General features: G+C 42.3%; 2 protein-coding genes across 2 annotated transcripts; both read left to right on the top strand.

Annotated features, from left to right (window-relative positions):
• Positions 1-1,078: 1,078 nt before the first annotated feature.
• On the top strand, positions 1,079-14,640 carry LOC130467795 (uncharacterized). The gene is made up of 2 exons (XM_056836621.1): positions 1,079-2,018; positions 2,775-14,640. The coding sequence occupies exon 2, from the start codon at positions 3,572-3,574 to the stop codon at positions 5,024-5,026; it is 1,455 nt and encodes a 484-aa protein (XP_056692599.1). The 5' UTR covers positions 1,079-2,018; positions 2,775-3,571; the 3' UTR covers positions 5,027-14,640.
• LOC130467303 (uncharacterized) lies at positions 5,207-5,737 on the top strand. Its single transcript, XM_056835777.1, has one exon. The coding sequence runs from the start codon at positions 5,207-5,209 to the stop codon at positions 5,735-5,737; it is 531 nt and encodes a 176-aa protein (XP_056691755.1).
• Positions 14,641-17,700: the final 3,060 nt, after the last annotated feature.

Here is a 17,700-nt window from a genome sequence, read left to right as displayed (position 1 = left end):
ACTATTTTCGTTTTAGTTAAACATAATCTTGTTTTAGCTATAATTAAATTTGTATTAGTTTGAAATAATTAGTTCGGAATTAGTTTGTTTTTGTTAAGATTTTTTAAGTTTTAGCTACGATTTTCTTGGTTTTAGTTAAGGTTCTTTTAGTTTTAGTTACGTATTTTTTAGTTTCAATTCATGGCTCAAGTTACCATTTTATGGGGTTTAGTTACGATTTTATGAGTTTTAGTATATATTTTTAACTAATAAGTTAAGCAATTTAAGTAATTAGTTAGGAAATATAACCAATTAGTTAAGCAATATAACAAATTAGTTAAGCAATATAACCAATTAGTCAAGCATGGGAACCAATTAGTGAAACACCTTAACCAATTAGTTATGCATTTACTGGAACTAATTAGTTAACCACTGAAATCAATTAGTTAAGTCTGAAAATCAATTAGTTAAGCAACAAAATCAACTAATTATGCAAAGGAACCAATTGGTTAAGCGCTGAACCAATTAGTTAAGCAATGAAACCAATTAGTTAAGCATTGGAACTAATTAGTTAAGATTTTATGAGTTTTAGTTAATAATAAGTTTGTATAAAAATAATAACTATTCGACTCATAAGTTTAACTATTTGTCTTTATATCTTAACTATTTGTCTTTAAATAATTTTCGAAGAAAAAAATGTGGAAAATAATTTTTAAGCCTTATATTGAATTAGTTAAGCTTTAAATCCAATTAGTGAAACCAGAAGTCCAATTAGTTAAGGCCGGAAAAAAAATTTGAAAAAATTTTGAAAAAAAAAGTTTGAAAAAAAAATTGATAAAAAAAAATTGAAAAAAAAATTTGAAAAAAAAATTTGAAAAACGATGACGTCGGCATAACATCAGCGCGCGCCACGAGGCTGCCAATAAGGCGGTCTTTCCTGTAAGGCGGTCTCACACAAAAATTTCTCGTTGAATTTTATTCTTTTAAATAATAACCCAAAACTTTATGGGCCATGCTTTTTTTTTTGTAATACCCATGAGTTGAATATTTGGCTAAAAGTCTCCTTGCGGCAAGCAATTTAGGAACTCCACACCGGATACAATTACGCTCAACGTCACTCCACTTTTTTTTAAAGATAATGCTTATCTTTTTTAAACATCTTTGCTAGAACTATTTTTATCCTTTTGTTGAGTTTTGTTGTGAGTCGTGTACCGATTGAACTTCTTGAGAAACAAATCAATATTACTCCTTTAAATAACGACTAATATGAAGAGCTTAATTTTCATTCATTCGAATAGCTCACGCTGCCCAACCTGGAGGAGAAAGCTTTAACAAGTACATACATAAAGAGAGATATTCACGCTTAAAGCCGGAAGGAGTCTTGTATTTGCCAGCTTGCTTGATTGATGCGGAGGAGACGAGGAGTGAACCCGCCATGAAGGATCCATGTCGACGACGGGACCTGCGTTCTTGCTATCTTGGAGCCATGCGCGCTCTTTTCATTTCTAGACACCATCAAGGAGGACATGTCATTCCCACCAACGCCATGAAGGAGGAGCCATGGAGGAGGTTTTGTTATTATTTTTTGTTTGTTTTTCTTGCAGGTTATGACCAATCTATGGAGATGAAGCGTCGGTCAACCACCATGTCGTCTTGGAAACCGACTGGAGAAGGATCCGACCTTGACGTTGTTGTAGTCCATTCACTCCATTGCCATCACTCTTACGGTTCCCATTTTCCTTGTTCGAACGTACAACAATTAAAGACCGGAGAAGACCGATAAGATCATAAGAACAAGCTCCGTCCTTGACCAACTAATTATTTAATCACCAAAGATAGGAGTTGCCAGTTTGATCAAAGATTTTTTGAGCCTCCGCTACAGTCCGTCGCCTGTCCTCGTTGTACAAGAAGGAGAAGCTCTGTCTGCTACTTACTACCGTGAAGCTATCGAGTAGAGCATCGCTACCTTGAAGAAGACGAGATGCAACTACCTGGTAGAGCACTGCTACCGCACCGAGCAAAACATCACTATATTGCAGGTATATTTATTATGTCTAGTTTCTTTCAGCAATCATGAACCTTGAAATATGTTGTCTGCAACTTTTATGGCGGTTTCTTGTATTTCGTATAACGTAAATTTGTCAAAAACTACCTTATAAAATTGAGTTTTTGTGAAAAACTACCTTATAAAAAAAATGTTGTAATTAACTACCTTATAAAAAATTTATGTTGTAAAATACTATCTTTGGTTGGATTATTACATTGATTCCAAATTTCGGAGTTGGCTTTACTAAATGTATCTCACGTGGTATCTAACGGGAAAATGGTAATTAAATGGCACGTAAGATATATATGGTAAAGTAAATCACGGAATTTCGATTCAATGCTTATAATTCGAAAAAAAGGTAGTATCTTACAACGTAAATTTTATATAAGGTAGTTAATTACACAATATTTTTTTATAAGATAGTTTTGCGCAAAAAATCGATTTTATAAGGTAGTTTTTGACAAATTTACCTTCGTATAATTGATCGAGCTTATGTTGCTGTTTTTGCTTACTTTTTCTCTTCTCTTCATGGCTCACGTATTGTGCTGCTACTCTTGGATTCTTAATTACCCCCATAAAGGAATAATATTATTGATGATCGTGAACCATATAATCTTTGTGCCTCTTATTTTTTCATTCACAGTGAGTATGTTTTCTCTTTCTTTTTTCCTTATGTTTTTTTTTTGTTTTTAAATATATGATAATTAATAATGAAGGCCCCAAACATTTGATTTTTCCCTTTGTACAGGTATGCTACCAGCAGGCCGGTAGCACCCTCATTCAGAAAGAGTCTACAGGCAAATTCTCCTACCAGCAGTCATAATTCTTACTAGCTTCCCAGGAAGGCTCGTAGGAAGATGGCACGTGACCAATCAAAGAGTCAACGGGTCGCCATCAATCGGGTAGGACCCATATTGATCCGTACACCCGACCCGCGCCAATATATATGGGCCTCATTTATTACGAAAGGTACGCAATCCCAATCATTTTCACTTAATCCTAAACACTTATCGCATATCATATCTGACTTAAGTATCGGAGGGGGATCCTCGAATCACCTCCGAGGCTAGTTCACCTAGGAGTTCATCTGGATAACAGCACCACACAACCAGCAAGACCTCTCCAACCGTTCCCAATCCGTACCGGAATAATTGGCGCTAGAAGGAGGGGGATAATGTAAGCCTTGACAAAACAGCCAACATGGATACATCCGCAACCAGTAACAAAAAGTCTAGAAAAAACATCAATCTTCCACAGTCAGCAATAATCGCCCCAATGCCAGTCGTACAAACCACAAGAGTGAAACCACCTGTCTCAACCAGTCAAGTCACACCACTTGCAAATCCCATCCCAAAAACACTCAAATCCCAGATAAAGCATCCCCCCGGGTTTTGAAAATCCGAACGACGTGCTCGTAGAGGACGAGACGTCTTTGGAGGAAAGGGCACATAATTCTCCACCCCCACCCCCCCGCACATACAGAGCAACCTCTCAGCACTATCCCAAAGGTTTACACCGCAACAGCTTCTGACGGCTTCGACTGTCATGAAGGCTATGGTTGAACTGTCCTCGGGGAGGACAGAAGGAAATCAAATCGTGACTACCGGTACTCATCCAGGCGTGATGCCAGTAAGAAATCTCTATGAAACCCTAGAGCATGAAATAGTGCTACCGGTACAGCCAGTGCCAATACTTGTCTGCAGTGAACCTATGGGCAGAAGGAAAAGGCATAGTTCTCGACACAGGCAGAGGTCCACCAGGCGCCGAGAGACGGTATCAGAGCAGGAAGGATCGGTTCCTGCTGGTAGGGAATCGACACCATATCACGAGGAGTACATCGTGCAATCTCCGCAACCTGGTTGGAACAGATACGAAGGATACATGCCTCATCAAGAGCCGATGAGACGGACCATACATCCTAAAGATCCCCCCCTGTGCAGGGGTATACTGGAGCAACCCATGGAAAAAGTGAAGATGCCGACGTGCAAATACAACGGAACCACAGACCCCAAAAATCACTCCACCGCTTTTGAACAACACATGATGTTGTATTCAGACTCAGACGCCATGTGGTGCAAAGTATTCCAAACCACCTTATCGGGGGTGGCAGCTGATTGGTATAAGAAGTTGCCGGCAAGATCGATATTTAGCTTCCGACAGATACAGGAGGATTTCGTAATACGGTTCATTAGCAAGGTTGAGCGAAAGAAAACATCCGGAGAGTTGATGTCAATCTCGCAAAGGCCGAAAGAGCCCCTGAGAGAGTACCTGACCCGGTTCAACAATGAATCCATCACCATACCTGATTTACAGCAAGAGATAGCGGTTTTGGCTCTACTGAGGGGAATGCAGGATTGCGAGTTCAAGAGGTATCTGGGCAGGAAATCATTCACTTTGCTGGGGGAGGCTTTGAGGAAAGCAAATGAATACATCAGAAGCGATGAGCTGATGCAGATATCACCCATGGTAGGAGGGCAGGCAGTACAATCAGCCAGGAAGGATCATGTTCCCACACAGCAACACAATTTTCGAAAAGATAATGGTAGAAAAGAGGGCTATCAGCAGAGAGGAGGGTATCAGACCAGACAGCCGGTAGGGGCATATCAGGTGTATAATCCGCTCAACACCGCTAGAGCCACTATCTACGCAGTGACCAAATCAACAGCATGGAGAAAGCCGTTACCACTGGAGGCTCCAGGTAACAATAAGAATTTTTGTGCTTTTCATAACGATCACGGTCATTACACAGAGCACTATAAAGAGTTGAAAGATAACATTGAAGAGTTGGTAAGGAAGGGATACCTGTCCCAATACAAGGTCCGACAAGAGGGCCATGGGGGGAATAATAGGCGGGGCAGTTCACATCATCATGCCCCCTACATACCTACCCAGCCGGGGTATTCACAGCCCACTAGTAGGATTGAACAAGCACCACCACCTCGACAAGAAACCCGGTCACTACCGGAAACGAGTAAAGAGGGGGCTGACAGACGAAAATGACCACTATATGGATGATCTCAGGAGGGCGCGTGCATGGAGGTACAGTTAGTGGGGCAGTAAAAAGTCTACAGGAGCATCGGCACCTGGTGAGTTACCATAGTACAAGAAAAAGGCCTGAACCACCCCCCTTACCGGTCATTACGTTCACTTCGGAGGATTGTCGCGGCATCATATACCCCCATGCATGATGACCCGTTGGTACTGGAGCTGGAAATAGCGAATTTTCCCGTCAAGAGATGTCTAATTGATGGGCGCAGTTCTGCAAATATTATATTCTGGGAGGCTTTCACCCAGTTGAACATCGACCATGGAGAGTTATCCAGGGTAAACTACCCCGTTATTGGATTCTCTGGAGCCAGTGTCTACCCCGAGGGCAGTATCCGTTTGCCAGTTCAAGTGGGTAGAGGAATGTCAGCTAGGGATTTGATGGTCGATTTTTTGGTGATTAAGGTACCGGCGGCATACAATGTGATAATTGGTCGACCGTTTATCCATGACGCGCAGGCAGTGGTGTCTACATATCATTTTACTATGATATATCTCTCGAATCTGGAAAGAACTGAAAGAGTGCATGGCAGCCAAGAGACTGCCAGATCATGCTATCTAACAGCTATAAAAGCACCAGGAAGGATGGTGCCGGAAACCAATCTGGCCCGAGAAGTAAACATGCCAGCTAAGAGACAGAGGGGATCTCAGTATAGAAAATTATGATGAAAGGCCTGCTTACATCCCAAGGCCGGCGGCAGATGGAGAAACGCAAGAAATCGAGTTAGTAGAAGGAGTGCCGGAAAGAACAGTAAGAATAGGTGCGGACATGGAAATAGATCAGCAGATCAATCTTATCGGCCTATTGCGAGAGCATGCAGATGTGTTCGCCTTCTCAGCAGATGAAATGCCCGGTATCAGCCCAGACATAATAGTGCATCGCTTGAATGTCGACAAGTCAGTCAGGCCGGTAAAACAAAAGAATAGGAATTTCTCCAATGAAAAAAACATTGCAATAAAGGAAGAGGTGGAAAAGTTGCTGGAAGCAGAGTTCATAGAAGCTTGTGATTATCCTGAATGGATGGCCAACGTAGTCATGGTGAAAAAGCCAGACGGCAGTTGGCGAATGTGCGTAGATTTTACCAACCTGAATGGGGCATGCCCCAAAGACTACTATCCGTTGCCACGAATAGATAGGCTGGTAGACTCGACCAGTGGTCATGCTTTGCTGAGTTTCCTGGATGCTTTCTCAGGGTATCACCAAATCAGCCTGTGCAAGGCCGATAGAAAGAAGGATGCTTTCATCACGGATACAGGGGTTTACAGTTACAAAGCTATGCCGGTGGGTTGAAGAACGCAGGATCCACTTACCAGAAGCTAGTGGACAGGGTATTTGCTTCCCAGAAAGGGAGAAACATAGAAGTGTACGTGGATGATTCGATAGTAAAAAGTCGGTTGGCCAGCGACCACATTGACGTTTTGGAAACACTGAGGAAGTTCAGGATGAAATTAACCCAAAGAAGTGTGTATTCGGAGTCCGGTCAGGAAAGTTCTTAGGCTTTCTAGTAAGCGAAAGGGGAATTGATGCCAACCCAGATAAGGTAGAAGCAATCATGAATCTACCAGAGCCCGGCTGCATAAAAGACGTCCAAAAGCTGACAGGAAGAATGGCCGCACTGACACGGTTCATTAGCAAATCAGCAGATAAGTCGTTGCCCTTCTTCAACATGCTAAAGCAAAATAAAAAATTCAAGTGGGGAGAAACAGAAAAAGCAGCGTTTGAGGATGTAAAACGGCACCTGCAAGCCTTACCCACTTTAGCACGACCAGAGGAGGGAGGCACACTACAACTATACATATCTGCATCTCAGCACACGGTAGCAGCGATACTGATCATAGAGAAGGATAGAGCCCAGATACCGGTTTACTTTGTCAGCCATATCTTGCAAGAAGCAGAATAGCGGTATTCTTTGATAGAGAAGTTGGGGTTGGCAGTGCTGACTGCAGCCAGAAAACTGAGACCCTATTTCGATGCACACGGAATTGAAGTCCTCACAAACTACCAACTCGAAAGAGCAATGCAAAAAATGGACACATCGGGTAGACTCCTAAAATGGGCGATTGAACTGTCGGAATTCCACATGGAGTATCGGCCCAGAACAGCTATAAAAGCCCAAGCATTGTCTGACTTCATAGTCGAAGCATCATATCAGGAGGATGAATTGGAGGAAGGAAAATGGGAGGTGGCAATAGACGGCTCTGTTACCAAATCAGGGGCAGGAGCTGGGGTAATAATCACTTCACCGGAAGGAGACCAGTTCGAGTATGCTATTAAGTTCTCTTTCCAGGTATCAAACAACGAGGCAGAATACTAAGCTGCAATTGTTGGGATACAAATATGCATGGCGGCTGGTGCTCGTAAGGTCATACTGACAACCGACTCACAGTTAGTAGCCAACCAGTTCTCAGGAGAATATGAAACAATAGAGGAATCTATGAAACGATTTGCCGAAAAGCTTAAACAATCAGTAGCACAGTTGGAAAGTTTCAAAATGAGGTTAGTGCCCCGATCGGAGAATATGTTGGCAGACTCCCTGTCAAAACTGCCCAGCTCAAGTGTTTTGATCAAATCAGTAATGATTGAGGTCATGCATCGAAGGAGTACAAAGGTAGTGGGAAAGGAAGTCATGGTAATCACAAATCAACCTGAATGGTATGACACTATGTGGGCATACAAGAGGGATGGAACGCTGCCGATAGAAAAAATGGATGCAAGAAAGCTGGTAAGGAACTCATGTTGGTTCGTAATCATCAGAGGTCAACTCTACAAACGGGGTTTTAGCTTGCCTTTGTTAAGATGCATATCAGCATACGAATCCGCCCGGCTGATAGAAGAAATGCATGAGGGAACCTGTGGAAATCACTTAGGAGGAAAAACCCTTGCACTGGTATGTCAACGACAGGGATACTACTGGCCAACCATGTTAACAGATGCACAAGAATACGTCAAGAAATGCGAAAAATGCCAAATGTTCTCGGCAATCATCAATCGTCCTGCAAACGATCTTATGCCAATCCTAAACCCAATACCATTCGCCCAATGGGGAATGGACATTTTGGGTTCATTCACAACGGCATCTGGGGGAAGAAAATTTTTGATCGTGGCAGTGGATTGTTTCACCAAGTGGATAGAAGCAGAACCAGTGGCAAAAATAACTGCGAACCAGATCAAGAAGTTCATATGGAAAAACATAATCACCAGGTTTGGATTACCAACTGCAATCGTCATGGATCATGGGGTACTGTGAGGGGGTCGAAAAAGCACGAGGCTAATGCGTGACCTCGTCCCTCGTGGGCGTGACGTTGTCAGATCAAGTGTAATTGGATTTCCTGTGAGTTTACACCCAATCGACTAGTAATATAGGAGTCGCCATTCAGTTTTTAACGACAATGAGAAAAACTGGCAAAACCCGGTTATCGTGACATAAAGGGAGTGCCATTATGTTCGACCACGACGCCCATAGGTTCCCTTGTGATCCCTGGTGTGGGGATCGCTCAACGTACACCCGCAGGGCAGAGATTGAGAGTTCGGGGGACTGTAACTTCCGAGAGGAGTGCTCATCGATAATACTCCAGAGGCAGGTTATCCTTCCTAGCTTAGCATAAATAATTGAAGGGACATGCGTTAAACTATTAAACTATTCTGAATTGATTTTAGCAATATGCAACACATAATACTAAACCGATCGTGATTATCTTATTTAGATTGATTTAAGGTACCTAGCATGATAATTCAATTGTCCAAGGTATTATCTTATTAGGCGTGATAGATCAATCAAATTAATAGTTTGACAATTTTATAAAAGGGTGACGAAAGCGATTAAATCATATGAGGGACACATTACAACGCACCCTTGAGAGGTGCGTTGTGGTTCTCAGAAAACTAACCACTTAGCTTTGCTATTTCTCCTTTTATTTAACAAATCTCGGGTTTCCAAACAATGTTCCAGTATTTAGGCTTAATTCATCAAGCTACAAGGGGCAGGATGCGTTCTGTTCGACTTTTGGGTCGATTGCGACAGAACGCCGGATCAATTTCGCAGCGTGAGGCTTAGGCTTAAGGCTAGAGTCAATACTCAGATTATGGAATTATGTGTGTTATTTTCACGTCGATTTTAGGCTGTATTTATTGGAAAAGAGTGTGTGGAAAGATAGATTTTATGATACGAATCCAAAAAGAATCCGGAGATAAAACGGCCCCAGGCACTTTCAGCGCCCAGGGCTGGGCGCCGAAGATTTCGGCGCCCAGATCCAGGCGTTGAAAATGGGATCTGGGCCGAGTTCTTTGTCAGATTCGGACTCTTAGAACACGGAGCTTTTGAGATTTATCAGAGTCTTTTAGTGAGTATTAACTTATGACGGAATGCGTCTGGGCCCGTTACGAACTCTAGGTTCGTTAGGATTTTAATTAATACGTAACTCTTATTTCCGAATTATACCAGGAATAGAATTCTTTTAGGATTTATGTTGGAGTGCAACACCTAATTCTGACAGGTTTCTATCTTTTATGATTTTGCCACTTTTAACAACTACCTTTTACGGCAGTTACTATTCTTAGCAGGTTTCTATAAATAGCAGCTTTGGCTGAACCACCCCCCTTACCGGTCATTACGTTCACTTCAGAGGATTGTCGCGGCATCATATACCCCCATGCATGATGACCCGTTGGTACTGGAGCTGGAAATAGCGAATTTTCCCGTCAAGAGATGTCTAATTGATGGGCGCAGTTCTGCAAATATTATATTCTGGGAGGCTTTCACCCAGTTGAACATCGACCATGGAGAGTTATCCAGGGTAAACTACCCCGTTATTGGATTCTCTGGAGCCAGTGTCTACCCCGAGGGCAGTATCCGTTTGCCAGTTCAAGTGGGTAGAGGAATGTCAGCTAGGGATTTGATGGTCGATTATTTGGTGATTAAGGTACCGGCGGCATACAATGTGATAATTGGTCGACCGTTTATCCATGACGCGCAGGCAGTGGTGTCTACATATCATTTTACTATGATATATCTCTCGAATCTGGAAAGAACTGAAAGAGTGCATGGCAGCCAAGAGACTGCCAGATCATGCTATCTAACAGCTATAAAAGCACCAGGAAGGATGGTGCCGGAAACCAATCTGGCCCGAGAAGTAAACATGCCAGCTAAGAGACAGAGGGGATCTCAGTATAGAAAATTTTGATGAAAGGCCTGCTTACATCCCAAGGCCGGCGGCAGATGGAGAAACGCAAGAAATCGAGTGAGTAGAAGGAGTGCCGGAAAGAACAGTAAGAATAGGTGCGGACATGGAAATAGATCAGCAGATAAATCTTATCGGCCTATTGCGAGAGCATGCAGATGTGTTCACCTTCTCAGTAGATGAAATGCCCGGTATCAGCCCAGACATAATAGTGCATCGCTTGAATGTCGACAAGTCAGTCAGGCCGGTAAAACAAAAGAATAGGAATTTCTCCAATGAAAAAAACATTGCAATAAAGGAAGAGGTGGAAAAGTTTCTGGAAGCAGAGTTCATAGAAGCTTGTGATTATCCTGAATGAATGGCCAACGTAGTCATGGTGAAAAAGCCAGACGGCAGTTGGCGAATGTGCGTAGATTTTACCAACCTGAATGGGGCATGCCCCAAAGACTGCTATCCGTTGCCACGAATAGATAGGCTGGTAGACTCGACCAGTGGTCATGCTTTGCTGAGTTTCCTGGATGCTTTCTCAGGGTATCACCAAATCAGCCTGTGCAGGGCCGATAGAAAGAAGGATGCTTTCATCACGGATACAGGGGTTTACAGTTACAAAGCTATGTCGTTTGGGTTGAAGAACGCAGGATCCACTTACCAGAAGCTAGTGGACAGGGTATTTGCTTCCCAGAAAGGGAGAAACATAGACGTGTACGTGGATGATTCGATAGTAAAAAGTCGGTTGGCCAGCGACCACATTGACGTTTTGGAAACACTGAGGAAGTTCAGGATGAAATTAAACCCAAAGAAGTGTGTATTTGGAGTCCGGTCGGGAAAGTTCTTAGGCTTTCTAGTAAGCGAAAGGGGAATTGATGCCAACCCAGATAAGGTAGAAGCAATCATGAATCTACCAGAGCCCGGCTGCATAAAAGACGTGCAAAAGCTGACAGGAAGAATGGCCGCACTGACACGGTTCATTAGCAAATCAGCAGATAAGTCGTTGCCCTTCTTCAACATGCTAAAGCAAAATAAAAATTCAAGTGGGGAGAAACAGAAAAAGCAGCGTTTGAGGCTGTAAAACGGCACCTGCAAGCCTTACCCACTATAGCACGACCAGAGGAGGGAGACACACTACAACTATACATATCTGCATCTCAGCACACGGTAGCAGCGATACTGATCATAGAGAAGGATAGAGCCCAGATACCGGTTTACTTTGTCAGCCATATCTTGCAAGAAGCAGAATAGCGGTATTCTTTGATAGAGAAGTTGGGGTTGGCAGTGCTGACTGCAGCCAGAAAACTGAGACCCTATTTCGATGCACACGGAATTGAAGTCCTCACAAACTACCAACTCGAAAGAGCAATGCAAAAAATGGACACATCGGGTAGACTCCTAAAATGGGCGATTGAACTGTCGGAATTCCACATGGAGTATCGGCCCAGAACAGCTATAAAAGCCCAAGCATTGTCTGACTTCATAGTCGAAGCATCATATCAGGAGGATGAATTGGAGGAAGGAAAATGGGAGGTGGCAATAGACGGCTCTGTTACCAAATCAGGGGCAGGAGCTGGGGTAATAATCACTTCACCGGAAGGAGACCAGTTCGAGTATGCTATTAAGTTCTCTTTCCAGGTATCAAACAACGAGGTAGAATACTAAGATGCAATTGCTGGGATACAAATATGCATGGCGGCTGGTGCTCGTAAGGTCATACTGACAACCGACTCACAGTTAGTAGCCAACCAGTTCTCAGGAGAATATGAAACAATAGAGGAATCTATGAAACGATATGCCGAAAAGCTTAAACAATCAGTAGCACAGTTGGAAAGTTTCAAAATGAGGTTAGTGCCCCGATCGGAGAATATGTTGGCAGACTCCCTGTCAAAACTGCCCAGCTCAAGTGTTTTGATCAAATCAGTAATGATTGAGGTCATGCATCGAAGGAGTACAAAGGTAGTGGGAAAGGAAGTCATGGTAATCACAAATCAACCTGAATGGTATGACACTATGTGGGCATACATGAGGGATGGAACGCTGCCGACAGAAAAAATGGATGCAAGAAAGCTGGTAAGGAACTCATGTTGGTTCGTAATCATCAGAGGTCAACTCTACAAACGGGGTTTTAGCCTGCCTTTGTTAAGATGCATATCAGCATACGAATCCGCCCGGCTGATAGAAGAAATGCATGAGGGAACCTGTGGAAATCACTTAGGAGGAAAAACCCTTGCACTGGTATGTCAACGACAGGGATACTACTGGCCAACCATGTTAACAGATGCACAAGAATACGTCAAGAAATGCGAAAAATGCCAAATGTTCTCGGCAATCATCAATCGTCCTGCAAACGATCTTATGCCAATCCTAAACCCAATACCATTCGCCCAATGGGGAATGGACATTTTGGGTTCATTCACAACGGCATCTGGGGGAAGAAAATTTTTGATCGTGGCAGTGGATTGTTTCACCAAGTGGATAGAAGCAGAACCAGTGGCAAAAATAACTGCGAACCAGATCAAGAAGTTCATATGGAAAAACATAATCACCAGGTTTGGATTACCAACTGCAATCGTCATGGATCATGGGGTACTGTGAGGGGGTCGAAAAAGCACGAGGCTAATGCGTGACCTCGTCCCTCGTGGGCGTGACGTTGTCAGATCAAGTGTAATTGGATTTCCTGTGAGTTTACACCCAATCGACTAGTAATATAGGAGTCGCCATTCAGTTTTTAACGACAATGAGAAAAACTGGCAAAACCCGGTTATCGTGACATAAAGGGAGTGCCATTATGTTCGACCACGACGGCCATAGGTTCCCTTGTGATCCCTGGTGTGGGGATCGCTCAACGTACACCCGCAGGGCAGAGATTGAGAGTTCGGGGGAATGTAAATACCGAGAGGAGTGCTCATCGATAATACTCCAGAGGCAGGTTATCCTTCCTAGCTTAGCATAAATAATTGAAGGGACATGCGTTAAACTATTAAACTATTCTGAATTGATTTTAGCAATATGCAACACATAATACTAAACCGATCGTGATTATCTTATTTAGATTGATTTAAGGTACCTAGCATGATAATTCAATTGTCCAAGGTATTATGTTATTAGGCGTGATAGATCAATCAAATTAATAGTTTGACAATTTTATAAAAGGGTGACGAATGCGATTAAATCATATGAGGGACACATTACAACGCACCCTTGAGAGGTGCGTTGTGGTTCTCAAAAAACTAACCACTTAGCTTTGCTATTTCTCCTTTTATTTAAAAAATCTCGGGTTTCCAAACAATGTTCCAGTATTTAGGCTTAATTCATCAAGCTACAAGGGGCAGGATGCGTTCTGTTCGACTTTTGGGTCGATTGCGACAGAACGCCGGATCAATTTCGCAGCGTGAGGCTTAGGCTTAAGGCTAGAGTCAATATTCAGATTATGGAATTGTGTGTATTATTTTCACGTCGATTTTAGGCTGTATTTATTGGAAAAGAGTGTGTGGAAAGATAGATTTTAAGATACGAATCCAAAAAGAATCCGGAGATAAAACGGCCCCAGGCACTTTCAGCGCCCAGGGCTGGGCGCCGAAGATTTCGGCGCCCAGATCCAGGCGTTGAAAATGGGATCTGGGCCGAGTTCTTTGTCAGATTCGGACTCTTAGAACACGGAGCTTTTGAGATTTATCAGAGTCTTTTAGTGAGTATTAACTTATGACGGAATGCGTCTGGGCCCGTTGCGAACTCTAGGTTCGTTAGGATTTTAATTAATACGTAACTCTTATTTTCGAATTATACCAGGAATAGAATTCTTTAAGGATTTATGTTGGAGTGCAACACCTAATTCTGACAGGTTTCTATCTTTTATGATTTTGCCACTTTTAACAACTACCTTTTACGGCAGTTACTATTCTTAGCAGGTTTCTATAAATAGCAGCTTTGGCTGAAATGAAAGGGTGATCGAGATTCGTAATTTTATAGGAGATGCGTTGCCAAGTGAAGATTTATGTTCTCATCATCGAACCTTCCCTTTCAAGAATAGGGACAAAATTAGGGGTCTACAGTTAGCCCCCACTTTGACTGAGTCTCGAGATGAGACGATGGTCAAAGTGAAGGAAATAATGCCCTTGGTCCAAGTATGCATTCTATGTTAAGTCTAATAAATGCGGTTCAGTATTAATTAACAAGTTAATAATTCAGTGAGATCAAGTGAGCTGAATGCCTAGCTAGAGGCCGCTTCAGTTCAAGTGGAATTAATGATATTAATCCACAGCTTACTCTTGACTGAACCCGTAGGGTCACACAAATAGTACGTAAACGGATCAAGTATTTAATGGCATTAAATACTCCATCTATGAATATTCGGAACCGACGGATCTTGGTTTCAGTGGGAGCTAAGATCGTCACAGGCAAGAAATGAATACTCCGGAAACGATGATATTGCCGGAAACGGAAATATGGATCGTATCGGAAATATGAATATTATCCAAGTCGTAGATGTTGCCGGAAACGGAAACATGGTACGTATCGGAAAATATTGTTGGAAATGGAAATATTACCAGAATCGGAAATATTGCCGGAAACGGAAATATTGTCAGAATCGGAAATATTACCGGAATCGGAAAATAATTCCGGAAACGGAAATATTAAATATTTGTTCGAAACGGAAATTAATTCCGGAATCGGAAATATTAAATATTGTTCGTATCGGAAATAGATTCCGGAAATGGAAATTTAATCGGAAGCGTATCGTACGAATTAGCATCGGACGAGGCCTGCCGGACGAAGGCCCAGCACGAAGCCAGGCCATCGCCCAGCAAGCACGCACGCCACAGCCCAGCGCGCACAAGGCCGCGCATGCGTGGGCCGCGCTGCGTGGGCTGCTGCTCGCATGCGTGGGCAGCCCTTGTGGCTGCCGTGTGTGTGTGAGTTTGAGCTCATGCGAGATTCCTGAATCTGCAAGAGTCAGTGTATGATTAAATGTCTATTCCTATTGGATAAATTGATTAAGTAGAATTCATGTAGAATTCTAATTCCAATTAATTCGCATCCTACTAGGATTACGATTCCTTTTCCATAACTCTATAAATAAAGGCCTAGGGGTCATAATTTATATACAAGTTTCAAAGTATTCAAAAGTGAGTTTTTTGAGAGAAAATTAAAACCCATCTTGCCCCAAAAGTGCCGAATTTTCTGAGTACCTTAAGGGCGATTCTAGTTGGTCAATCTTAAGGCGGATCCGGACGTGCTGTGGACTTTCTACGGAGGGACGACACTTGGAGTCCTAAAAGACTTGTTCTTGTTCGGTTCGGGCGCAGCTAGGGAAGGCACGCAACAAAGAGTATGCATCTAAACTATGCTAAATGATTATGTGTAAATAATATGTTTCCTGGGTTAATGGTTGTTTCCGCATGATTTATGTAAATGTCATATGTATCATAACCTAACAGTGGTATCACGAGCCCCTTATTATTTTCATAATCTAAATTGCATGAACATGGTTAAATATTACAAATTTGCAAGAATTAAAAGGGGTGATTAATTTTCGTAATTGTTAATTAATTGCAAATTGCGTTTATTTAATTATATGTACGCAGTTTTTCGGCAGTTTCTTCATTACTCATCCGAATTGAGTGATTTTTGTGTCAATTCCGCATGTAAAAGGCATTCTAAAATTTTGACAAAAATAGTATTTTTCTGCCGAACCCAGAATTCTCAAATTCGAAGCCTAACTATGACTTTTCGAAGGTTTTAGTTTTTCGGATGCAAAATTTCGTAAATTTAAGATGTTAAATTAAATATTTGCGATTCTTGTTGATAAATCTTGAATTTTTGATTGACCTACTGCATATGTTTAACAAGTTTGAATGCCTAGTCTTGTTAATTATGCAATCTAATTTGTAATTATGATTAATTTGTTGAAAATTAGAATAATTTAGAATTAATTTGATTTTCATAATTAATTGTAATTTAATTAGAAACCTATGATTAAAAACCACCATAAAAATTGTAAATTTACGATAAATTTTAAATTTTTATGACCTAGACTTGAATCCATATCAATCGGAAATCAATTGGATAATAAATTTTCGATTTTTCGCCCTAAAATTATGAAATTAATATTATTTATTTGTCATTAATTTTAAATATAAATTTTAAATTTTTATGCGATTCGTTCAAATAACTTGCACGCACGAAGCAATGGACGCTTCGTGTTACCCTTAAGGGGTGTTGTATAATGCGGGCATGCGACGACGAGCAAGGGAGCTCGTCGCCCGTGCGGCACGAATGCAATGAGCAAGGGCGTAGTGCACGAGCGCAAGGCAGCAGCCCTGCCTTGTGTCGTGTGCCACGAGCAATGAACGGATGGGCATGGGCGAGGGGCGAGCCAAGGCAGTCGCGTGTGGGCAGCAAGCGAGCTGCGCCACAGCGCGCGCTGCCTCGCACAACAGCGCGCAACCTCGTGCGCAGCGAGCGCAAGCTCGCGTGCCACGAGCGCTGCGCACAGCATCACTCGCGCGCACAGCGCGCGACGTCGCCCGCCCAGCGAGCGATGTCGCGCACCAGCGAGCGATGGCTCGCGCGCGCGCAGCGAGCGATCTCGCGCGCCAGCGAGCGATGGCTCGCGCGCACCAGCGAGCGATGCAGCGCCCCAGCGAGCGATGGCTCGCGCGCACCAGCGAGCGATCTCGCGCACCAGCGAGCGCGGTAACGCGCGCGCGCTGCGAGCGATAGCTCGCGTGCGGTGGGCGCTGTGCGGAGGCTTGCGTATGGGACAGCAGCAGCTATGCAACGAGCGCATGGGCTGCGCGCACATGGCCAGCAATGGCTGTGTGCGTACAGCCCATGGGCGTGCAACGCATAGGATGTTTGCGTTTCGATTAGATCGTTTTTGAATGTTTAATTTGAAAATTTCAGTTCACGTAATTTTAATTGATTTTAAAATTAATAATTTGAATTAATTTCTTGGATTTTAATTTTGAATATTATAATTATAATAAATGGCATTTATTCTAATTATTTTACTAAAATTAAAATCATAAATTAATTTAAATGTGACTGAAATTAAAATTAAATTTTTGGATTCAATTATAAATTTATATGAGCTTTAAATTTTAATTAAATTTGTATGTTTCCGGTTAGACTAGAAATACAATTTTATGTTTAAAATTAGTAAAGCATATGAATTTATTGGTTTGAGTGGGAGTGCTTTTAGTCATAAACTCTTGATTAGGTCTACAAATCCTTAAGGTTAAAACAACTCGATTAGAATTAATAAGGACTGAATAATTGGTAGATTATTGGTGACCTTGATTAATTGCTGCAAATGTTTACGTGATGCATAATGTGTTTTAACTAACCAGCTATGTGGGCCATTCATGATAATGAATGGGTGAATGGTATATATTGTATATGTACTGTTTTGCAGGTTATGAAGTGACTAGTATGGCCCAAATAGGATAGAAAATATG

The sequence above is a fragment of the Spinacia oleracea genome, chromosome 2 (assembly GCF_020520425.1).
Source record: "Spinacia oleracea cultivar Varoflay chromosome 2, BTI_SOV_V1, whole genome shotgun sequence".
NCBI lineage: Eukaryota > Viridiplantae > Streptophyta > Magnoliopsida > Caryophyllales > Amaranthaceae > Spinacia > Spinacia oleracea.
Note: the sequence above shows the minus strand (reverse complement) of the source record. Positions and strands in the feature narration are given on the sequence as shown.

What these genes read in the sequence shown, in the direction of transcription:
- LOC130467795 (XM_056836621.1), top strand. Translation starts at nt 3,572, where the DNA reads ATGAAGGCTATGGTTGAACTGTCCTCGGGGAGGACAGAAGGAAATCAA.
- LOC130467303 (XM_056835777.1), top strand. Translation starts at nt 5,207, where the DNA reads ATGCATGATGACCCGTTGGTACTGGAGCTGGAAATAGCGAATTTTCCC.